The 25,362-nt window shown below is 39.3% G+C and overlaps 2 protein-coding genes across 3 annotated transcripts in view; one reads left to right on the forward strand and one right to left on the reverse strand.

Moving 5' to 3' along the window:
* Positions 1–12,397, forward strand: part of LOC132325752 (probable acyl-CoA dehydrogenase 6) — a 75,454-nt gene extending 63,057 nt beyond the window's left edge. For both annotated transcript variants that reach the window (XM_059843329.1, XM_059843336.1), the window contains 3 exons: positions 4,403–4,564; positions 4,688–4,838; positions 11,599–12,397. In XM_059843329.1, coding sequence (XP_059699312.1) covers positions 4,403–4,564; positions 4,688–4,838; positions 11,599–11,689 — 404 coding nt within the window. In that variant the 3' untranslated portion in view covers positions 11,690–12,397. The remainder of the gene's footprint in view (positions 1–4,402; positions 4,565–4,687; positions 4,839–11,598) is intronic.
* A 164-nt stretch (positions 12,398–12,561) lies between these two features.
* On the reverse strand, positions 12,562–17,953 carry BET1 (Bet1 golgi vesicular membrane trafficking protein). Its single transcript, XM_059843345.1, has 4 exons — positions 17,765–17,953; positions 16,383–16,498; positions 14,363–14,419; positions 12,562–13,822 (listed from the first exon to the last, which is right to left on the reverse strand). Exons 1-4 carry the CDS (start codon positions 17,781–17,783, stop codon positions 13,667–13,669), a joined length of 348 nt encoding a protein of 115 aa, XP_059699328.1. The 5' UTR covers positions 17,784–17,953; the 3' UTR covers positions 12,562–13,666.
* Positions 17,954–25,362: the final 7,409 nt, after the last annotated feature.

Genomic DNA, 25,362 nt, shown 5'->3' on the forward strand with positions numbered 1-25,362 from the left:
AGCAGGGACAAGACCCATGGTTTGAGCCAGGCTGCAGACTTCAGATGCAGCAATCCCAGAGATCAACTATTGTGGTAAACAAGAAAAAGAGTAACCAATGTTCAGAAGGGAGACCAGTACTCGATGGGTGCAGTTTGTTGTATTGCAGCATCTAGAGTTATCATCTTCCAGTCCTGAAAATAGTTTCACATATGTTCAACCATGACAACTCAGGTGAAGGCTCAGATGTGTGAAACCATGTAAGTGCCTTCAGTAGTTTTGTGCTTAGGTCTGCATGTTTAATCCTGGTCTTCACTTCTGCCCCTCAGTAGGACATTTCTGTTCCTTCCCAGTTCATGACTGTGACATTGAAAAGCATCAGCCTGCTTTTAAATTCTTTAGGGACCAGTCCTAGGATCCTCGCTTTCACTGCTTCTTTTAACTTGGAAAAGGCAGTTGACTTGTCTGTTTTTCCTTTCTGGGTATTATTTTGTTGTGTTTGGGGTTCTTTGTTCTGTTTATCTTTGTTTTGTGGGGGGTTTTTGTAGTTTTAATTTCAAGTATCACATGCTCTGGACTTCTTTTTGTTTATTAATTATCTTTTTTGTGGCTAGGATCTTTCTTCATTTGCTTTTTTTCTTTTAAAATCTATTTTCAGTCAAACAGGTTTAAAATACAAATGGAAAACTAGCTTCCTGGAATTCCAAAATTTGCTCCCGGGTGTGGTCTCTTCTTCTGAGTGATATATCATCAAAGCATTGTTCAAAGTCACTGTGTTTCTTGCTCCATTGAAAGAAAAAAGGTGCCACGTGTCTCCCATGTTGTGACACTTGGCAAACACTGTCCATTTGAGGGCCTGTTGCATTGATTACAGGAAAAGAATGTTGCTATGGCAAAAAAAGCAAACAGTTGTCTTGTGAATTGCTTAATTTAGAGACAAAGAGGGAGTTCAGTGTGCATGTGAGAGCAGAATGGCACTTTTCTAATGTATTCTATTTGCTCCTGCAACTTCAGTTTTATGAGCACCATTGAGTCATGGCCAGTAAGGAGGATGACAGATCCTTTTGCATGGGCAACACACGTCCTTAAAAATCAGATTGCTCAGCTTAGAGCTCACTGTACATTTCATTAGAGAATGATCAGTCACAACCGATGAAAAACATATTCATTTCCTTTTCTTTTGAGAGGAAACACAGCGACAAGACAAAGTGTCTTTACGGTGAGCAGAAATTTTAAGTGGAATAATATAAGTAGTCTGGAGATACGAGGAAAGGATTATTCTGCATTGGCAACTTCAAGTGCTTTCAAAATTCTCAGCTGTGTGGTAGGCCATGCATTCCTTAGGCTGCCCTAGAGTGACATTTCCTGCATGTGCTGTCAGTTGAAACTCATGGGGTTTGTCTGAGGATGTGGGGAACATAGTATAAGAAAAGGAAAAAAATACACAGAAAAAGAGGGGGAATTTCCTATTATGAATGGCATTTCTCTGAATTTGTATGACTGGGAAAGTGTTGTATGCTGTTATCTTGTTGAACATGGCTGTTGGCTGTCATGGTATTCATGATGTGCTGCATTTTGGTGGTTTGCTACACAGCCAGGCTTTGCCATGTTAGATCTGTGCTCAGAGCTCTGAGTGAGCTCTGAGCACCTGTCGTCAGCATCACAGAATGGTTTGGAAAGGGACCTTAAAAGTTCATCATGTCCAAACCCTCCACCATGGGCAAGGACACCTTTCACTAAACCAGGTTGCTCAAAGCCCATCCATGCTGGCCTTGAACATGTCCAGGGAATGGATGTGTCTTGGGGCACCTACAGCCTCTCTGGGCAACAACGTCCCAGTGTCTCACCACTCTCATAAGACATTTCGTAGAATCGTAAAATGATAGAATGGTTAGGGTTGGAAGGGACCCTAAAGATCATGTAGTTCCAGTTCCAAAACATTATTCTATTTGTTCAATCTAAATCTACATTCTTTCAATTTAAAACCAGTCCCCCTTGTCCTGCTACTACAGAGTCTAGTAAAAACTCTGTCCCCATCTTTCTTATAAGCTCCCTTTATATATCAAAAGTCTGCCATAACGCCTCCCCAGAGCCTGCACTGCTCCAGGCTGAGCAACCCCAACACTCATAGCCTGTCCTCATGGGAGAGGTGCTCCAGCCCTTTAATCTTCTTCAGGACCCTCCTCTGGACCTGCTGCAACAGATCAATGGCTGTTTTGTATTGTGGGCTCCAGATCTGGATGCAGTACTCCAGATGGGGTCTCAGGAGAACAGAGCAGAGGGAGAGAATCATGACCCTTGACCTGATGGCCTCTTTTGAAGCAGGCCAGGACAGTCCTTAGATTTCACAAATGACAGTTCCTGAAATAAGAAGAAGGGCAGTAATGGCAGCGAATGAAACAGGAGAATGGATCAGCAGGGGCAGGAAAGAGGCAGTGAATTGGAGAGGTGGACGCTATAAGAACAGTTTTCCCAGAACCCCAGTCTGAGCCATGACGTGTGGTGACAGCCTGAGCAGAGTTTGACCAAAGTGCCTTCATGATCTTTAGACCTTTTGCAAGCAGGACCTGAACAATTTCTGTCCTGTTTCTTCCCACCTGATCTTGCTCCTGCCTCCTCTTTGCTGTTTCCCATCCCTCTTTCCCTGGTGCCGGGTGCTGGGAACCACCCAAGCCATGCTGGAGAACCTTGCACTGACAGACCAACACAAGATGAATCCCTTGTCCTTATCCCTTCCACCTCCCTTCTGCTCTCCTAGCGCTGGCATGTACTGTTTAATTTCCCACCCAGCAGCTCAGACTATGCTGTATTCTTCCCAGATTTCGGCTGGAGGGAAAGGGACAAGTGATGCCTGGATACTCCTTGCTCTTTCCCTACATTTCTCAAACTGGAGACCATAGACATACAAGTAAAAAAGCTGTTGGTGTTATGCTACAGTGTTATGTGATATTGTCTTTCAGAAGGACAGTATTTCTATTCAAGAGATATTCCTGAAAAAATAAATTTATTTTCCTGTCCAGAAAGCCAACATTTGGGTGACAACATAGCGTGTTAACACAGAAGAAATGAGGACATTACTGTATATGCTTTTCTGAAAAAATAAGCATTGTGGTTAGTTGTATGAGAAAGGAAGGGAAAATATTTAGGTAATGAGAAAACCTGATCACCCTGTGGAATGTGGAGACATCATGGGAAAAACGGTGCTCTGTGGAAGTGATGGTGAATGATCATGGCAGGGGGAATTGGTGGGATGCAGAGTCTAAAAAGGACAGCAGTACAGAGATGAAATTTAAATAGCATGATCTTGAAAACAAAGCAAAAAGGTACATGGAGCCACACCAGGCTCCTGCAAGGGACTACAATGTGAATAACTGGCAGGTAGGAAAAGGGATTTCATACTAGTCCAAGGCTTAGGTTTATTTTGCATTTCACATTCAGAGTTTCATGGTTTTAAATGCAAATGGATGTGGATATGAATATTTTGAAAAGAGAAAATGTGACCCTTCTCCTACAGATAGATTTGTGAAATCATGCCCTGCTGCTTGTCATAGTAACATGAGTCCATATTTGCCAAACAAAATTCTCCACACATTTTCTATCTGCTGTCATCCCAGCTACACTGCAAGGGACCAATAGCTTAGTCATTCACTTCAAGGCTGGTTTGCCTTGGAAGAGAAACTTTTCCCTTTTTTCTTGTTTAAAATGAGATATGTCTCAGTTTGCACAAAAAGCAGCAGCAAACTAGCTCTGCTTTAAAGCATCATCTGCTGCCTCTCTCACCTGTTTTACAGCAGCCCTATTTTCATGCTGCTTCCATGATGAGAATTATTTGTTTTTAAAGTGGGTTTGAATTTTTTCTTCTCTATGCTGGGATCACAGAACACAGATGTAATAAGCAGTCTATTTGTGTTCCTTAATCTCAGAATAGGTTTCTGCCCTCTCCCTGAAGGCTTCCTTTAATTTACATTTGTATAGCCTTCCTCACCAAGCCCACTACACTGTCTGCCTTCAGATTTTTTTCCAGAATTTTAACAAACATTCAGGACACCGATAGCATGGAAAGTAAGAGTTGCCACAAGCTTTTGCTAGGGCCCTAAATGAGACCCTAAGCATAAAGTTTACCACATCATGTTGGTACTGCTTTTTATGACTCTCCCTCTTTCCTACCCACTTCTCTTCCCTCTCTTCCAGGTTTTGGCAGTTTGGCAGTTCCAGGGCTCAAGTGAGATAGATGTCTTCAAGGTACAAGGAAGTACCAGACTCTCCTCAGAATTGAAGCTTCCCCCCAGACTGAGTGTACAGAACAATTTCCTTTAAAAAACCTAACGTGTTGCTTGTACAATGTGAAAAAACCCTTATTCTTTCAACAAGAAGCTAAAGAGATCTGGCTAAAATGATGTGTTCTGTGCTTTGTTTCTTCCAGCCCTGACACCAATGGAAACTATTATACAAGAAACTATTGCCTACACACGGCAGCGGAAGGTGTTTGGCCAGCCTGTCCTGCACAACCAAACCGTGCACTTCCGCCTGGCCGAGCTGGCAACCGAAGTGGAGACCCTGCGCTCGCTGCTGCACCGCGCCGTGGGTGAGCTCCCACATCTGCTTCCCAGATGTGCTCCTCTTCCTGCATAGAACCTTGTCAGGCTAAAGGAACATGGGGAGGTGACTTCCAGAGTGACTGCTTTTTTCTCTCTTATTTTTTCATTAGCTCTCTATGTAGAAGGCAATGATGTGACAAAATTTGCTTCCATGGCTAAGCTAAAGGCCGGGCGTCTGACACGTGAAGTGACTGATAGCTGTCTCCAGTTTTGGGGAGGAATGGGATTCACCAGTGAAGTTCTCGTGAGCAGGCTTTACAGGTAAGGGAGTAATGAAAATACAAAGTGGCTTTAACTGAAATTTAGCCTCTTAAGTGTCCTGTTAAACAATCATCTACTTAAAAAGAGCAGCAGCTTCTCACCAGTGTGAATGATCTTGTTCTGCTTCATAGCATGTCACTGAAGTGGGTTGTGGATGCAAGGACACCCAGTGCAATTAACTATGGGTAGACATGTGTCGGAACTTACTCTTCTCTTGCCAAATCTTGGCTTTGCATTACAGTTGTGAAATTTGAACTGCCCACAGGTTAGCTTAAATGTCAAATGCAAGAGGAAAACTCAGTATTTTGGCTGATGGTCCTCTGGTATCTGCCACAAAGTAGAAAAAAGGTGGGAAAATTGAGAGCTACCAATCAGTGACTTTTTTCTCTTTGCTTTTTGTTTGCTTGTAATCTTGATTACAAGAACAGAAATAAAACCAGAAGCTTTCTTCTAAAATGAATGAAAATCAGCTTTCTCTTTTTCCCCAGACATGTGTGAAACTGGAGTTCCCCACTTGACTTCTGTAGTAGCCTGTTCTGATAGCAGTCTCCACCCTTTTAGTCACACTAGATACCATGTGAGACACACAAGAGATGTAATTGCTTCCAGAAAGTTGTTAGATTGTTAAAATGGTCCAGAGGCCTTTTTGCAAATTATTGAAGTCCCTTCAAATTTTAGTCTCTATCTACTTAGAGCACAAGACTCCTTAAGGAAACAGTTTTCTTGGTATCTGGCCTCAGTGTCTTATATTTTGTAGAAGGACCAAAATTGACCTTGGATTCTCTTGCAGTAACAGCTTTCTGTTCAGCCCTTATATAGACAATACCTAATCCAAAGTTAGCCAAATCAGTGGCTCAGTTAGTTGAAAGTTTTGGTAAATGTGTCTGTGTAAAGTGAGAGCAGAACACTTGAGAAAATCTGCAAAAAGATTGCTTCTTAGGTAGGTTGAATTACTTTCTCTATTTTTAATAGCATTTTATGAACAAGAATGCCATTGCAGTAAATCAAGAGATCCTCAATATTTTTGACAAGTGGACTCCTGAAATTTTCTTACAAAGGTACAGACTGCTTTATGATGGTGGTTTTAAGCCAGCTGTCAATATGATGGTTTAACTTAGTTATTTTTTTCACAGCCTTATTTTAACAAGTAATGGTCACTGGTGATAGAGAAGTTAAGAGCTACTGCAGTAAGCAATCTGAATAAAATGAATCCCTGCCTTTGCAGCACTTACTGTAAATTATGTAGTCTGGACAGATTAATGCGGACCTGCTTTTACATAGTTTTGTTAAAGATTTCCTAGCCCAGTATAGTAGTGCTAACTGTGAGCAGGGCTTTTCTGGGTAGATTCCAGAGTGATTTCCAAGTATAACAGCAGTCACATTTTTCCTCAGAAGAAATCCAGTGTTTCCTGTTGGTGTATGCAGTCATCTGGCTAAAGAAATGTATCTTTCTACCTCTAAAACAAATACTGTTATAAATGAGGCTAAAGACAGTGTGATATTTATACTCTGAAATTTCCTATGAATCAGTAAAATTCTACCATTGAGTAACCAAAGGTCCAGGAAGGGACAAGGAGAGTTTTACCTAAACAAACAAGTTCAAGATAGAATCTTGTTAATCTGTAACAATAAGCAAAGCAGCAGCTTCCCTAAAACCCTTCTTATTAGTACAGCAGTCTGAGTAACCATTCACGTCACTGTGATGTTTGTCCAGTAGCAGCAGTATCATTGCACAGCAGGACATCTAGTCCTAATCTTCAAACATTTTTGTAGCATAATCTTTATGAAGTTCCCAAAGAGATGTAGGTTAATCTTCAACACATCAGGCTGTTACTCACTCCTCAAAGAACACACAGCACAATGCGTAGTTAGTGAATGAAGTCTCTGAATTTTAGTTATTAGGGTCAGTTAGAGATCATAAACAGAAACAGCACAAAACTGTTTGCCAACTTATTTTATTCATATCTGTCATTTAATCAGTAACATTTTAAACTTTGTAGAACAACTGGCATGTCTTATTTTCTGTTCTCTAGAAAGCAGAGAGCTGCATGAAGAGAGCTGCTTCACCATGGAGGTGTCTATAGTGGGTTGATTTTATATATGTAAATGTCTCACTTGTACAAATTCTAATAAGAACAATAGGTTAAAAAAAAAAAAAAAAAGCCTGGAGCCCAAATATCAAAAAGTTTCATAGAAAAATACAAGCCAATATAAACCCCATAAAGAATAGGCTTTCCAAACTGTACCCTAATAGCAGGATTCTGAAGAAGGAAAGCACTACCCTGGAGTCATGCTTGTTTATTTTTCTCTCCATCTGAAAGGACTTAAAGACATCATGACTTGGTAAAGTCACGATGTCTTTATTGAACAAAGCCATCATTTATATGAAAAACCCAGGTTATGAGAGACTGAGGAAAGAAACCTTTTAGAATCAAGTTTATTGCAATTTTTTGGACTTCCTGAGTTTTAAAAAATTTCAGGTAGTGATCCATATATTTTAACAGTAATTATGTGCACTTCAGTTGCTATAGGAAGAACTTATGTGGTCTTATGTGGTTTGATTGTTTTATTTTTAATTAAGATTGTTATTAACTGCTAAACATCATGTATAACTGCTTCCAGTTCTCAAAAGTTTTTCTCCTGTGAGCTGTGATGGGGAGAATGCTGTAATTTCTTTACTTGCTACATTGTAAAAGACTCAAGAAAGCAGTATTGAAAAATATTGACTACTCATGTGAAATAGAAGTGTATGTAGCATTGCAAATGCATAGCTGCAGAAGAAACAGATTTTCATTTTACTCCTCAACTGTCATGTAGTTATTGCAATATGAAGGTCTATTTGTAATTGAGGATAGTTAAAAAACAAACTTCTGTATAATTTTAAGTGGATTTTTTTTAAGTAATGTATTTCTATCTAGATTTTTTTTTCCTTCCCATATTTCAAAAGTTAGTTCAAATACTTCATTCAGTTTAATTTTTTATTTCATTGCTTATAGTCTTTCATTCTTTATAAAACATGTCTAAACTTGAGTGAGTCCAGACAATTGGGGGCTTTAATCAGTTTTTTTCATTATAGTAATTTATAGTTGTACCAAACAAAATGAAACCTTTCCATTTCTGCTGACAAAAACAATTTGCTTTGAAGTCTGTACCTAACTGCTGAGACAAGACTTAATACCAGTTGTTGTCATCTGTGAAACGAAATCTGCAGTTTCCAACTTTTTCTGCAGAGGTTTTGAGACAGATGCCTGTCTACCACTTTCTTTGACTTTCATGAGCACTTTGAGAAGGAATTTAGGAGATGAAGCACATGACATTTACCTTTAAGATAGCAAATCACGGCAGGTAACTGTACAGTGATGACTTTAAAGTGGAGCTATGCTCAACTCTCTGCTTTATGCTCAGAGCAGGCCAAGGTGATGCTCATTCCCTCATCTTGGCCTTCAGAATGTCCCTGAGGGGGAAGGAACAGGGTCGTGGGAAGTGGCAGGCATGGCTGTGGGCTGTGCCACCCTGGTCAGAGGCCTGCTGGGTGGCACCAGCTCAAACTCTTCTCTCTAGAACAAAGCCTCCTTCAGATTCTGCTTAATTTGGACAGCCTATAGGTAATCTAGCTGAGTCTGAATATGGAAGAAGTCACAAAGTATTAGGCTTGAGGGTTCATCAGTACCTTTTTTGGAGAAAATTCTTGCCAGTAATAAAACCTTAAAATAGTTAAAACCTGAAATAGTGAGTTATGAGAAAAAAGGGTAAAGGTTTTGTAATGAAGTGCAGTTTGTGCTGAAAAGAAGCAGTGTATAAATGTCTGGGGAGGCAGCAATACTCTGAGCCATGCAAACCTTGGTAAGGTTTTTTACCAATGGCCTTCTATCAGGGAAGTGGAGAGAGGATCTCTGAGGGACTGCTGCCATAATGCCAGGCTACTCGTGGAACCCAGGGCTTAAATCACCAAAACTCACTTTCTTCCCCGTCTGACCGGCACTGATCTCTGCCAGAAAAGGGAAAAAAAAATTCTCAGTTTATTTTGGCAGGAAGTTTGAAGTTTCATGAAGACATCTGCATCACAGATAGTACAGCAGGCTCCTCTCAGCTTGTTTGGGAACAGAAAGAGCTTCAATCCAATTCCATATGGTTTTCCAGAGGAAAATGCAGTGTAGAGCAGCTCCCACAGCAGGCCCAGCTTCTCAGCTGTAGATAATAAATGGTATTGGAAGGCACAACTGCAAACATGATCCCGTTTTACCAGCTTGAAGCTACAGACAGATTTAGTGTGCCATGAGCTGCATATAGCACATTACAAGATCTAAAAGTTTGCTTGTGCTGTGAATGGGTACATGTCTCTGCTTTATGGCTGGGGAAATTGCACACAAGGGAGAGCTCAGACTGGGATAAGGACGGGCTCTGATTTTCAGGAAAATTGGGACCAAAAGTTTTAGGGGCAAGGTAATTGACATGGCTTAGCTTGTGCAAAACGAGGTCCAAATGTCACTCGGGATGCAGAGCGGTCAACACCAGCCAACAGAGGAATGTTAAACTGCAGACTATTTTGGATGACACTATTCAGAAGTACATTTTCAGGCCATAAACGAGAGGTTTCCTAATCATTAGAACAACTTTCTTATCTCATAACTTTCAAATTAGGGTAGAAGAAGATTAAAGGGAGCTTGTTTTTTCTCCTTCAAGCAGTGCTTGACACATTTCTGAAGGCTGTATGACATGGCCTCTATGGAGACAGGAAACATGATTTGACAACATGGAGGGCTTTTTTTTGCCTGTTGCTACCTAACTAGAAGTTATTAATCACCTGGATTGAGTTTGGTGGGTGGAAATGGCTCCTCACCCTCCCTCCGAAGTGCAGTTTTTTTAACTTGACACGGAAGAATTTTTTGCTTTTATTCATTAAAACATGGATTAACTTTTACCATTTATGTCTCTTGATTTGGTTGAGTGAAGTCTTATAATCTACAGTGAGTATTTCAGACACATGGGTTTTCCTGAATGTAAGAAAACTCTTCACAGGGAATATTTTAGAGGAATAGAACACAATAGTTGGATTTCTCTCCTTCCTCAGGTTAACTCCCACACTCTAAAGAAAACAGCATTCAATGACATTCAACAAGTAGCTAGAGGTTTGGTCCCTGAAAATGACACCTTTACAAATTGCCTGGTGTGCTGCAGGCTGGTTCATCACGGTCCTTGGTCAGGGGGAAGCCACCCCATGCTGGTGCTCACCTCAGCAGGGCTGCAGGTAGTTCAGCATGTGGCAACAAAATGGTGATGCAGAAATCAAAAGCAAGATGTTGTTGTGCCAGATCAAAAGCCTTTACAGCAGTAGCCTAACAATCTCCCTCACAAAAGCAATCATATTCCAATATGTATATATATTGAAATATTTATTGTCTATATTAATAATGCATTCTTGATATAAGATAAACTATCAAGTCATAAGCATACATTAAATAACTGATATAGAAGTTGACCTCACTATGTGCTCTTTCCCAGCTTCCTTATAGAGTTTCTGGCAGGATAGTTAATCCTGTGGTTTTGTCATCTTATGATGAAAGCAAGTTTCTTTCCCAGAAGAGGCTGCTGGATTAAAATAATTTGTGTCTTTTGTCATCTTAATCCGCTTAAATAAGGGGTAAACTTTCTGTCCTGTCTCCCCCGAGGAGAGATCAGCATTAGTCACCTGGCTGTAGATTCTGTAAGAAATATTCCTTATCTCACCCACAGAGACAAAAATATTTAGCAAATTTGTAAAGATACACACAAGCACAAAACATACTAAAGGTGTTCTGGTTTTTTGAGATGTGTTTTTCTATGTGATAGCCTGACTTGTCACACACACCACCAAAGCCAGATCTTACCACTGCCTATTTAATTTCACATAAACAAGCCCCATCTGTGTCCAGGATTCCTGCTGCAGAGAAAGGATTTCTATTGACATCACAGAGGAGTTCTGAGGATTAGTTACTTGCTGTTACTACAGTGAAGACGCCGAATGCTGAGCATTGGCAGGGGCTTTCTGCAGCTTGACAAAGCAGACAGCACTCAGCACTAAGAACAAGCAACCTACCACTGTTCCAGGTCTGCTGCCTTCAGCAAGGCCCATAGGAAGGTGGGGAATCTTCAGTTACTAAGCAGAGCTAGTTTAGAATTGTTCTGGTAGTTTTATTGGTGTTTTTTCTTCTCCTCAGAGGTAAAATATTTGTGAATAAATATTCTTGAAGCAGCCATTAATTTTTAAAGCACAGAAGCTCTATAGACTATATAAAACTATACTAGAATACTATACAGGACTACTTGTAATATTATACTATGTAACATTAAGGTTCTATATAATACTAATAAGGCTTTTGCCAGATCCTATATAGCCATTAGAAAAACCTAGATTGGTTAAAAACCTTGAATGGAAATTGTACCCTTTCTGTGCAGTTCTCCAATACCTCATGTACTGGTCGACCCTTTTACCACAGTTAAGCAAATGTAAGCACTGCAATGCTTTTTGCTGCTGGCCCTGGAAAAGCTCCCTCCCCTCCTACAGTTCAACTGCAGGCTTAGGCACCTACACTTTGGGACAGGCCCAGCAGGGGTGTTGTGGGAAGCATCACAGCCCACCTGCCCAGGAGCCAGTGGATGAGGTGCTCTGCAGGCATGTGGTTTTTGTATGCAATGTGTAAGTAATTCTGGGCAAGCTGTCCAGAACTGCACCATCAGAACAGCACGCAAATGTTTAAATCTACCCTTTATATTTCTGCAGGGACTTGAGATTGATGTCAATAGGAGGTGGCTCAGATGAAACCATGCTTTCCATCATATGCAAATACATGGACATACTTCCAAGAAAGTGACGTATCTGCACTCTTCCTTGAAAATTAAGAAACCATAGCGTGACTTGTGCTGCACACTCAAGGGGTACAGATCACTAATTTTGCCATCAGGAAGCACATCAAGGTCTTTCACCATTACTATTCTGTGTTTTCCAGTGTCAAATTTTTGTTGATATGAAGCACTCCGAAAGCTTGCAGCCTCCTGCATTCCATTTTTTCAGTGGGTTACCTAAGTTTTCCAATGACCCATGCTAAACACACAGAAAAAAAATATCTTCTTTAATCAAGCTTTACCTACACTTCACAGCATCTAAGCTGATAATTACAAAACAGAACTTCCATATGAATGGAAGCTTTGTAGCTTAATCTCATTTCAGTATAGCTTTGCTTTCAAGATGAATAATTATGGCACAAATTATTCCCTGAAATAATGAAACCCCAGAACAGTCCCTTTTCTCTCAATTACAGGTACCTTCCCTATTTTTCACTTTTGGCAAGCAATCATTAAAATGAGCTCTGTCATCTTTGACAAATCCATATCAGTTTGTACTCCACTCTGCCATGGACTTTTGGTGATGGGAGAAGTGTTAAATTTTTATTTGCAGAATTCTACAAACAACTGTTTAAGAGTATCAGAAGCTTGCAGAGACTGAACTTCAGCAGCAATGTACCATGTTGTATGCATAATTATTAAGAAAAATATTAAAAATAAACACATTAATATGAAAACTGTGCATAATTACTTAAAGTCTTCCTAAAACAGACATTTAAGCAGGATGAGGCAGCCTGTATTATTGATTAAAAAATAAAAATTGCCCCTTAAATACAGCAGCATTTCCAAAAAATACACTGGTATTCTACAGTAGAAAAAAATGTATATAAACAACACTAGCTAGGATAATACTACAGGGACACTTTATTTTTAAGTTCATAATTGGTCATTAATGGTAACATATCATACAGTATTGCTAAAAAAGTTTTTGAAAAATTGTAGATACAATTTTGATGTCTAGCAAACTTATTTTTTTTAATGTTAAACTCAGCAATCTAATAGCCTCAATGATTAGAAACTACTCGGTGAGCCAAAACTAAGTCTTCAAAATAAAGTACCCTAATGTGACTGCACCTCCAACAAATGCATCATAATGTACATTAATATAAAATTCAAAATATCTGCCACTGTATTTCAGACATCATGCACTGTAGATTTAGGATTACCAATAACTGGAGAGTAAACATACTTAATGGTAAAAGTTCAAGTGATTCAATTGAATCATTTAAGTTTTAAATACTTTAAATATAAAGAAAACATTTGTACTGTGTCCATATTGGTTGGTCCCAATGATGAAAGGCATTTGCTTAAAAGAGTAGATGTGTAAACATGATCTGTCACTTTTAAATTAAAAAATAAAAAATCCAGTTTAAAGTAACTTCTTGCCAAAACACGCAGTTAAAGTTACTTAAACATTATCAGATCTAAACACAAAAGTGATTTTTGGGGATACCACTATTACATTTGCTAGCTTCAGGCCAGCCTTTAAAACTCCACAGGTAAGATCTGTTTAGAAAGATCCACATATTCTTTGTCATCTTGCAACTGAAATTACTATATGCCTGAAACTGGAGCTCTAATTTAGAGCATGGCCCAGAATGAAAAGCAGAATGAAAAAGAAAGCTTTGAAATTCTGCAATTACTTCATTTTCAAATAACCACTGTTCTTTGAATTTTTTCAATCAATTCTAAAAACTATTTTCCCCTAAAAAAATCCATCCCACTATGCTAGCTATTTCTGCATATTTACAAATAATTCCCCCAAAACAGGGATGATGGAAAACCTCTGATACATTAGGAAAACTATATATAACTTCGCATTAATTGTTAATGCAATTTACAACAATTTCACTGTTATATCCACAAAATGTGCCACTTTAAATCAATGTCTTCATTAACTAAGACTACAGTTGAAATTATACAATGTAAACCAGAGGTAACATGCATCACCTCAGTTTAATAATCCAGTATATGACAAAAAAAACAAATAATGAAAAGAGCATCATGTAGCATAATAGCTTTGTCTGGCTTCCTCTGGAGAGTGTTCTCAGTCTGCCCATAGTTGCACCTAGAAGTCCACCCGTAGAATCAAAATCATTCTCCTATATTTAAAAAAGAAACAACCAAGCAAACAAAAGAGCAAAAAACATGTTACTCTGAGAAAGAAATACCCTTACAGCTCAGTAAATATAGTTTCCCCTGTTTTCTCAAAGTTTCCAAAACTAGTATTAGTGGCAAAACCTTACATCCATTTATCCAGTGCTATTACTACCCCAAGCCAAAGCAAAGTGTAAGCAAAAAAGGCATTTCTGACTCCCTTATTTTTTCCTTCCTTCTTCTGTTCTTGAATACAATTAAATATAGAAGTGCCTTTTTAATAATACTTGACATTTGCTGATTAAAAATCTATACTCATATCCGAAGCATAAAGATCTAGGTTGTGCCTTAACTGTAATGTATTTGCACATCTTATCTTTTTGAACAGAAATACTGATACTGCTGACAAATCAGTCACATGTTACAGTCAACAATAAGCTGTCAAAATTTTAATACCAATGTTCATACTAAAAGACAGGATATTTTACATTATTAACTTCTAATCCTGACCCATATTTAAAGAAAGGTAGTTATTCTACACTTACCATTTCTGATAACATTTTATTCTGGTTTTTAACTTCTGTTCCAATTTCAATTGAAAGCTATAAAAAAAACCCAAAACAACAAAACAAAACCAAAAACAAGTATTAAATATGAAGAATCAGTTAATACACAGATTAGAGAACCCAGTCAAAAATACATGACATGACTAGCATTTTCCCCAGTGAAAGCAATACCTGGTATTTTCAAAAAACAAAATAACATGCACAGTATTCTATCAATAACCCTTAGGGAAAGAAAAGATTTTCCATCTGACTAGATGAGTCTAAAGAGTCACTGGAAGTACTTCAAATTCAAATAAGACATTATCTTTTCCAGATAATGTCTTATTTGAATTATTGGACAGATTTTAAAAAACTCAAGATCTAGTCAAGTCTGAAGTAGCAATTACCCATTCCTGGAACAACTGTTAAAACTGCTGGCACACAGCAGACACAACAATGAGCATTGGTTTGACTTAAAAGTGTTGCTGGAGTTGACACTTGCAACGTGCAAACGCATCTCTTTTGACAAGCTGCTGTGCTATAAACAGGAGGACTCTCTTCAGTGAACTTGTGTAGCCCTTCTCTGCTTTATGTCGCAGAGCAGAAGGAGGAAAGCTGCACTAGAGCCAGTCCTGAGACAGTGACCAGGGCCAGCAACAGCTTGGGCAGAAGCCTGAGACAGGCCCCACGTCAAGCCAGAAAGTGAAGTGAGGTTAGTGCTGGAATCAGGGAGGTATGAGACCAGGCACAGCTGGAGCTGCAACATCGCAAAGGAGGGAGCTAGCCAGAAGAGCCTTGGCTTAAAGCAGCTCTGGAGTTAAACAGAGGAGAACTGACACTGAGCCTGACTCTTAGTGGCATTTCCTCCTTTATCAGCACACTGGCCTTGAACAACCCGCTCAACTCTTGGGATGGAGGGAAATGCACTCCAGGCCCCCATGCTTTGGATTAGCCAAAACCCATTTGTTTTTACATGTCAAAACTTGAGTGTCATTATCTCATACTGATGCATTTCAATCAACAGTGAAACTGATTTTACATGAAGCTTCTTGGATTATGTGAAGGCAACTCCATGTGCCAAGATTATCCCATTGCACTAAAAGACAGAACTCCAGAAAGATTTCCTTGGGGAACCATGAACGCTCTTTTGACATACATGGATTTTGAAATGTAACATACCACAGCAGGAAACAAGAAATTAAATTTAATAACAAAGGTCAAAGCTTTTTTTTACCCTTTAACTTGCTCCAAATTCTTATTCTAAACCTGTTTAATTTCTCTTTGACAGTAAACCATTTTTAAGCAACAGTATTAGCAGTAAGACTTCGAGTGAGTTCAGGCCTAAAAAATTCACTGGAATGTGAATTTTTTAAAAATATAAACCTTTTTAAAGAAGTTTTATAAAACTTAAAGCTTTTAAGAACAAGATATGCACACAACTTTAATCTCAGAGCTATCTTTCAGTTAGACCTGTTTGAAAGAAGTCCTCAATCTCTGAAAGGAATCAGAATCATGAGAACACCAAACTTCTCCTTCAGAGGATATTGGCATGCTATTTCTAAGAGCTCTTTTCACATTACATGTTTTTTGACTGCAACTCCCATTCCCTGTTCCCCTGTACCACTGAGAGTTAAGAAGCAGAGAAAATTGGGAGTGAAGCTGAGCCCAGGAAAAAGGGAACGGTAGTGGCAAGCCATTTTAAGTCTTTTATTTCTCACTACTCTACTGATCTGACTGTCAATAAATTCTTTTCCCCAAGTCGAGTCTGTTTTGCTCGTTATGGCAGTTGGTGAGTGATCTCTCCCTGCCCTTGTGTTGATGCATGAACCTTCCATTGTGCTGTTTCCTTCCTCGTCCAACCACCTGAGGAGTGACAGAGCAGCTTTGGCAGTCACCTGACATCCAGCCAGGTTAACACACCACAGTTTTAAATTTCTGTTTTAAACTAAGTCTACTGCTTCCCTGATTCACATAACTGAATTTCCTGACTGTGGTGACACCACTGCAGTTAAACACGTACCGATTTAATGGCACTGACTTTCGAACGCAGACTTTCCGTTAACCTGTCGTTCTCCTCTTCATAAACGCTGTAGCCACTGTTGGTATAGCCATAGCTCCCTGCAGCTGCTCCATCACCTGTAAACACAACAGTCAGCAGGCATGCTTCCTTCAGAACTCCTTGCATAAACACCCATCCCCTGTCCAGAAACAGCACACAGCTGGGCGGCCTCCGCTCCAACCCAGAGGGAGCTGTCAGTCTGAGAGACAAAAGGACTGAAGACCTAAGCACTATGAAATGCCCACTTCTTAATGATACACTTCCTAACACCTCTCTTGATTCACTAAGAAGTGTTCCTAAGACTTGTTTTATTTCATGAAAATACTACTGCACAATACAAATCTGAAGTGTAGGAGTAAATCTAGGGTAGTGTCAGACACACCTGGTTTAGCCCTAAATACTTTCTAGGAGGAAGCCCCAGAACTCAGTCATACACTTCAGAGGTGCAAACATCTCCCAAGCTTTACAGTGCCGTCACAGCACCCACACGGTTGTAGAACATGACGTGGGAGTTCAAAGTTTCCTCCTAGTCATCAACATGACTGCTGGCTGAAAAATGAGGCCTAAGCTGCTCAAAACACTCAGCAGGAATTCTGCAAGGATTTCTCAATTTGCACCAGATTCTATCTGTAATAAATTTATAACAGTGGGGATTCTTGGTTTTTTACTCCCTAAACATGACAGGAAAACAGAGAAGCACTTTAAAAAACCCCAAATGAGCAATTTCTGAATTTTTGAAGGACTTCACAGAAGAGCAACAAATCTGCCTATTCATGGGAACACGGCTCAAACTAACATGTATTAGAATAACTGAAAAAAAGACAACTAAATGGGGCAAGACTATTTACAAGAGCATGCAGTGACAGGACAAGGGAAATGGGTTTAAATTGAAAGACAGTAAGTTTAAATGCAGTATTAGAAAAGAATGCTTTACTGCGAGGGTGGTGAGGCACCGGCACAAGCTGCCCAAAGAAGTTGTGGAGATGCCCCCCATCCCTGGAAGTGTTTGTTCAAAGCCAGGTTGGATGGGCCTCTGACCAACCTGGTCTAGAGGAAGGTGTCACAGCATGGGGGGTGGACCTAGATGGTCTTTGAAGTCACTTCCAAACCAAATCCTGTGATTCTATGACAAACACAAACCCTAGCGCTGCTCCGTAAATCCAGCTGGGCCAGAAGGAGAGGCAGAGGCAGGGCTGACGGCCTTTCCCCGCCAAAGCTCCCGAGCCCTGCCACAACCCTGCACCCAGGGCACAGCTCCCCTCACGCCTCCCGCGCCCCCAGCCCTGACAGCGGCCGGGCCCTGCCCGTGTCGAAGCCCGGCCCGGCCGCGCCGCCGCGCTTACCCAGCCCCGCGCGCCTCATGGCTCTGCCCTAAGGTGCCGCGGGAGGAGCGGGACGAGGAGAAGGAGGAGGAAGAGGAAGGTGAGGAGGAGGCGGGAGCGCCGCAGGGACACGGCAGGTTTGGCGCGGCGGCCGCGGACCCTTCACCCGCGAGCGCCACGACAGCGCTGCGCGCGCGGCCCACTGGGTGCGCGCCCGGGGCGCGACGGGGCCGCGCGGGGGCTGCTGGGGGCTGTAGTCCTGGTATGGGGCCGTCACAGGATGCCAAGAAAATTAAAATTAAGCGCTGAGAGGAGCTTTTAACTTCTTTTTTCCCCCTCCACTGTTTATTTAGAAGTAACAAGCGTGCAACTGTAACATACAGAAACTTAGACTAGAAACTTGAAGATTACATTTTTATTGAATGTGATTTAATTTTTTTTTCCAAAGGTAATTTCTCATTCATTCTTTAACCCGTTGCACTGCTGTAGCACGTGTGAAAAATGCGTATTATACGATTGGCTTTTCGCAAATATTAAAATGAATATTATATGTGTTGTGTTAGAAAGTAATGCTGTATTAATTCTCTTAAGTAGTGTTTAAATGTAGTTTTAGGTTTTCCTTTTTTATAGAAAGGACTCACACTGAGATAGCAGCCACAGGACACCTAAATCTTTCAGAGAAAGAGAATTTATTGCCATCTTATCAGAAGAAATTAACTTCTTCTTGCCTGGCTAAAGATCAAAGGCGCTTTAGGATTATGAGGAAGAAGTTGATGATGACCAGACCAAATCCTGTGTTTGAATGGAATTTATGCATCATGTATGAAGTGTATGAATATGCAATATTGTTTTTAAGGGTTAATCCTTTGTTAAAGGGGGTCCTTTTTTGGGCTTCTGCTGCCCAAAAAAAGGTACCTGGACATCTGTAACTCTTTGTTTCCTTGTCTCATATTGTCCTAATTCAAATTGTCCAAATTATTATTACTCTAATTGTATTACTATTTTTATAACCATTTTATTACTATTAAACTTTTAAAATTTTAAAAGCAAGTGATTGGTGTTTTTCACAGCGCATAAGGGCTTATGCGCTTATGTTTTCGGCTTATATGAAGGATGTAACTCACTCTATACCACTGAATTGAATTTATTTGCCAGGATGATACCAGAAGGATTTATCAGCACTCCAATGTAAAGCAAACACCACTGAGCCCATGCAGAGTTTGCTGTTTCAGGGGTGGTGTCCACTGGACTGAAGAAGCTGAACTGCCTTTCCAACTACAACAGGCTGCCTTTTCATTAATTGCTCTGATGTTTGTCTTCTGGTAGGAGCTAGGACCCTCAGTATTGGAACAGCACCTATTTACAGTGTACAAGGTATTTAACTCAGACCACAGCTCCTTTTCAGTGAGCTTGCAGTGCACCAGGAGTCTTCACCTTGGCAGGCAGAGTTGTAGAAGGAAGAGTAAAATAGTTCTGGTCAATAAGAAGGCCCGTGGCATCCTGCTGACCTCCTGTGTAATTGCTGTAAGACACCCCAAGTCTTCTGTGAATAAACCCACGAATACTTGCAGCATTTCTTTTCTCTCCATTTGTGGAAGTGCATTTGAGACCTTAGCGTCGTATCTGTCCAAGTTCTAGACAGATGTTGAGATTTATTTACTCCTTTGGCACCTCTGGATGCCCATGTCTCAAACAACATTACAAAGAAAGTTAGTTAATGCAGAAAACAACTATTTAATCTTTGATAATTTAAGCAGTTTATCCTAAATTTCATTTGCTCATCTGAAACAGAAGAGAAGGCCAAGGAGAAGAAATGAGCTGCAGAGCTGTCCCCTGTAGTGCTGACTGTGAAGCTAATCTCCATGGGATCCTGTCTGGAATTTACTAGCTGCCATTATTGATAACCTGAGACTTGACTTACAGCAGTTCAGGGAAATGCATCAGTTGTTTCAAAGATGGGAAAACTGCTGTCACCAGACTGAAGCTCAAAGATTTAGCCCTTTGAGGTAAAACCATCTGAAGTTCACAGACAGGCCCATTTTTTACCTTGCTGGGGCAAAGAGGTCTCTTAAAGGATTTCATGCTTAGAGCAGCAAAATTTAGATGTTGCAAAATGTACAGAAAATGAACAGATTCTGAGAAAAACTTCTTCCTGAGTGCTTCAGATTTGAACTAGGGCTCTGTTAGGAGCAATGTCCTCATCATCACAACTTTTGAAGAAGGGCTAGTGTGATAGTCTATATCAGAGAGTAATCAGTAATCAGAGAGTTAAAACTGAAGGTTTAGGAGGCAGTAGGAAATGTCTTTTCATAGCAGCTGGCCTGACTCTCTCTTTGTTAGGTGTAATTTTATTTACATTTTTGTCTTCATACACCATCCAAGAAAATTATTGCATTTGGTGATGTTGCTGTATGAAAAGATTTGTCTTTACAGTATTTGCATATTATATGTCACCTTATTCTTTCCCACATGGCTCATCTTCCATTTTTCAATAAACATGGGTTTATAAGTAACTAGGTAAAATGTATATCTCTCAACAAGTATTGTAGTTATACATGCTAAGGGGCTCATTTTTCATTTTCAATTACATTCTCTGCAAAATAAAATCCCAATTAACCACATGTTAAGTGTTCCACCTTTGTGCTTGGTCACTGAAGAATTACTTAATAAGGAAAAAACATGTAAGGTGTTCACAACTCATAGCGTATAGATATATAATTTCCTTATGATGTTGTGAAATAACATCTTGAGTCTGTATGCAATTTACGAATACCACATTTATTCTACAGTTTCTTACAGCAAAGCATGAAAATGATACTGACATGATTAATGTTTCAAATCCATTTTAGTCATACTGAATTTATGGTTTTTCATACGCTGGAAGTACCTCGTAGGAAAGTTAGTTAATTCTTTAGATCTCCTGGTATTTCAATAAGGAAATTGGGATTCCATCCCATAGCAGAGGCTGCGCACAGAGGTCAGCTGGGTGTCATTAATATGTTTATGTTGCCTTTCCATGGAACAGCTTGTATTCATGTTAATGATTTCACAGAACACATCTGTGAAATAAATCCAGTTTTTCTGTCGATGTGATTAACTGCACTGCAGCTGCCTTTCTGGCCCACTCCCTGGCAGCCCCCTGCATGGAGACGTGCCCTGAGCTCCTCAGCCTTGCAACCCAGCTGTGCATGGGCAGCTAGCAGCTGTGGCTGCAGCTGTTCTGTGGCATCTGCAGGTCTTCCTGCCAGGAAGCCTAAATGAGTAGTCAGCAAATGGTTTTAAATGAGTGACTCATCAATGTTTGGTTTACCAGTGACAAGATACAGGAAGAAAAAGCATATTAAAAAAAAAAAAAAAGAAATAAAGCCCGCAAGCTTGCCTGTCTTGTCAATGCTTTACAATCTTTTAACAGTAGCCTGCTACAGGTGTGTCATTGTCAGAGACCCTGCTGAGGCAATGTGCATGTCAGTCTCCTTTCCCCAAAATATTAGTGAACAATTTACTCTTTAAAAAAACAAAAATCGTATCTTTTGTAAGAGAAGCATTCCACATGTCCTACCAGCTCTCCTGTCACTGCTACCATTTTTATTGACTCTTTACTGACTTCTACTGGTTCTCTTTACTGACTCAAATTAAACTAGATGAATACCTTTATATGGCAAACAGCCCACAGATTGTATTAATGAATTACTCCATGACTCCACTGCAAAAGGAATAAAAAGGGAAAAAAACTCAAAACCACAGGGAATCTGATTAAAACATCCTGTAAAATCAGTCTTCCAATACACAGCTGAAAGACCATGACTTTACTAACATGATATAATAATGACATGATTTCAAAAAAAATATTAAATAAGTAACAAGAATTTCAGTGATTTTACATGTTTAAAACCAGGTTTTTACAGTCTTCATTGTTAACTTGCTACTTTCAAAAATTATAGATTGTGAAAACAGCCTGACTAGTCACAGGCATCATTAGCAAGTTGAAAAGCGGATGTCACACAATATAATGTTTCGTATCAAATATTTCAATCAATGTTTTGTTAAGCAGTTATCTTCAATTATTCAAAAAACCACTTGCTAGTTAAATCTTGATCCATTGTGCAATTAAGTAACAGCTGACATTTCTAAATAAAACTAAAACATTTTTGCCAAAGAAGCAGCACAAAACAACAGACTATTTCAGTTAGCCTCAGTATTTTCAAAAAGGAGCAACGTCAGCATCTTTCATCAGTATCCTTGTCAATTAATATCTTAGTTTGTTCTAAGACTCTTTAGCAAAGGAGAGCTCTCAAAATGCTTCTGTTCCAACAAACCTAGTCAAATCATTCAGGACTTTGCTCCCATGTTGTTAAGCTGACAAAACTGATAATGGGCTTAGTATGTCACGAGCCTTGTTCTTCCTGGTTGTATTCTCCAAATAATGCTGTCAAGAAAACCAAATACTGTGTAAAATCACACCTTCTGTAAGACTTTAAATGGTTGAAGGAGTCTGCTGCTCCTTGCCACCCAGGTTGTCAAGTAAAGAATTAAATATCCAAGTCACCACAGGAGTAGTACATGCAGTCATCACAAATTCTTTAATTGTAAGACCATATGTAAATCACTGCAAGTACCAACAAACCTGTTGGTGTCACCCATCATGATGATTCAAAACTTTATTAAATACTGCCAAAGAGAACCATGGCTGTTTCTGATCTGAAAGCAATTCCATCATAGCTGGTACCTTCCTTCTGGAATAAGGTTTGGACTAATTTCATCTCATTTTGTATTCTAACAAGTTTTTTTTATTATGTTATTTTAATAAGAAAGTTTCAAGTATCTGCCTAAATAGCCTTTTTTTGTCTTTAGAAGATAACCAAGAAGATGTCTCTCTGGACAAGATTCTGAGAACTCCTGTAGTTTTTTTTAAAACCATGTTGCTGAATATCAGAGGAGCTTCCTTGTATATATGTAATTGTATTTACCCCTTCCTAGTCATCCTAAGCCTTTCCATATACAAGTTCAAAGGATCATTAACACTTTGTAGCTATACAGACTTCCTATCTCATAGATTTGCATATGAATGTGATTACAGGTTGAAAAACCACATAAACCTATCATAACATTTTACAACTCAGTAAATATGCTTAGAGCAAAATTTCCAGTTTGCATTTATACAAAGTTGTGATGGAACACTTTCCACACTATTTTCTTGTTCCTGATTTCAGTATCATCTCCATTTTACAGTCATAGTAGAGATCCCTCAGGAAGCTTGGTTTTTCAGAGACAGATCAGCAGTGAAGAACCACCTGGGGGAAAGAAAAAAAATATCTGTAGTTGCATCAGCAGAAAGTGTCTAGTGAGAAAATATGGTCTTTTTCACCTTTACAACACTTTCAAAATTTGTTATCAGTGAAGGCATCTTTCTTCTCACTTGGATATAAGTTGTATTAGGAAAGTATTGAGCTTTATATTAGCTCATACACCATATAATTTAATCATAATTATTATTTGCCTAGTTGCAACATACTGTGATTATTCCTATTTTCTCCTTCAGTTGCCTCTTAATATCATAAAATGCTCTGGTTTGATTCTGCAGGGAACACACCCAGAAATCTCTGCTGTATCTTTATAAATGTCTTGCCAGTGCTGTTAAATTACATCAAAATAAAGAAGAGAGGTTATGGACACAACTGCTATCTCCCTCCTAAATTTCATTACGTAGGGCTAGAATCAAAATTTACTGAAGTCATGGAGAATTTTTGTATTGACTTTGGATCAGGCTATAAATTTTTATTAAAAAACCACCTCTGCTGATTATTTATCTTCCAAGCAGTGTATGCTGTGTAATCTATGAATAATTCCAGTCATGATTTCTTTCTCTAATATTAAGGTACCATTTCTGATGTCAGCTTTGACTGAGTAATAATATCAGCTTAGCGAGTGATAAGAATTCACAGTCATGGCAGAAGCCTGAGCATTAATAACTGTAATGTCTAAAGAGGAGGACTAATACATTTAAAATAAAAAGTGGAAGTCAAAGTAATTTTTCATTTCAGTAGAAAAAATGAATGGAGCACACAGTCCCAATCCTTCATAAGATGCAATTAAATATTAATTTGATTATTTGTGTTATGTTTATTTTGACCTTTCAAATATGTGGGAAAGGCTTTCACCAGTTAAAGCAGAGAATTAATTAAAAACAGAGACTTTGAACACAATGAGTTTCAGTGAAGGGGGTGCTGTTTGGCAGACTTGCAGAGCATTTTCCTACAGGATATTTTTCAAGACAAATGGAGCACACATCATGCTTGTTTGTTTGTCCAGCAAGGCAAAACTGAGAACGTGAATCAAGATTCCTGGATATTGGAACTAGCTTTGTTCTACCTTTGTGCTTGGCCACTGAAGAATTACTTAAGAAGGAAAAAACAAACCATCATGTACTTCCTCCCTAAGAGAACTCTCTTTAGTCTTCTCACGAGTCACAAATCATGCACAAACCAATTTATTTGATGATTAATTAGAGAAGCTAATGCCTGAAAATAAATCTGCAAAAGCTCTTGCAAGCCACCTGTTTTCCAGAAAGACCATTATAAGCGAATTGCCCATTCAAAGCACCTTTATAAAGATCATTTTCTTAGACTGCTGCATGGACTGCAGCAGCTGGGTTAATTACCTGTGCTGGACAGAGCCCAGTGCTAATGGGACGATGTGACTTCCTGTCCTGTGATGGCTAATTCTGAGTTTCTTGTGTGTTTCTGCATAGCACTACACTGGGCCACAAGAATACATATTTAAGTTCTGTATTTATATTGTCTGCTTGATGCAGTGTAGCAAACTGGAAGAAAGTGTAGCATTGTTCTCTACAAAGATGCATCATTGCACTTCTAAGTTAACTTACTGAAATCTGAGCACAATATCTAATTTCTAATGAAACTAAAAAAATAAAATTACATCATTTTTTATGGAATGGGGTCAAAGACTGAAGTGCAGAAAGAATCACTGTGTTTCAGAATTAAAAGTCATAGGTTCTCTTTATTGTTTTCTGTAAATATAGCTAAAATCAAACTTAGGTTATATTTTATCCTACACACATAAAGAAAGATTCCATCTCCTGCAGACCATTCACCAACAGAAGTAATATTTATTTGAAAATAACTCGAAAAGTCATTGTCACTTGTCAAAAGTGTGGTCAAAAAGGACATGATTTATGAGTTCAAATTAAATTATATAATTATACCACATGCAAACCATCAACACTGACACCAGCTGTACTCAGAAACCCATTCTTGGACAATAACCACTACCCTCTGTCATTTAGGGACCATGTTAGGCAAAAGGTCTGGATATAGGGTTCTACCCTATTTCTACCATGGTTCTATAGTTCTACACCATTTTCTGCCAGTTCAAGTAAACAAAACCTGCATCCTATTGTGAATGGCTTCAGGTCTATCAGCTGGTGCTTTGCGAGTGGACCAGCAAATCCAGTGGTAGGTTGCTCCTTGGATCAAGATCCACCAGCTGGTGCTTTGTTATGGATTGGGTCCTGGCTTACAGCTCAAAGTCTACTGGACTGCTCCTCTGTCTTTTACTCTCAATGCTGGCCTTGTTCTGCTGGAACTCCATTCCCTGCAGTT

This window comes from Haemorhous mexicanus, chromosome 1 (genome assembly GCF_027477595.1).
Source record: "Haemorhous mexicanus isolate bHaeMex1 chromosome 1, bHaeMex1.pri, whole genome shotgun sequence".
Taxonomy (NCBI): Eukaryota; Metazoa; Chordata; class Aves; order Passeriformes; family Fringillidae; genus Haemorhous; species Haemorhous mexicanus.

What these genes read in the sequence shown, in the direction of transcription:
- BET1 (XM_059843345.1), bottom strand. An exon ending in AAGTCAGTGCCATTAAATCG is followed by an intron (nt 14,420 to 16,382) that starts GTACGTGTTTAA and finishes TTTTTTTTATAG; the next exon opens with CTTTCAATTGAAATTGGAAC. An exon ending in ATAAAATGTTATCAGAAATG is followed by an intron (nt 13,823 to 14,362) that starts GTAAGTGTAGAA and finishes TTTTAAATATAG; the next exon opens with GAGAATGATTTTGATTCTAC.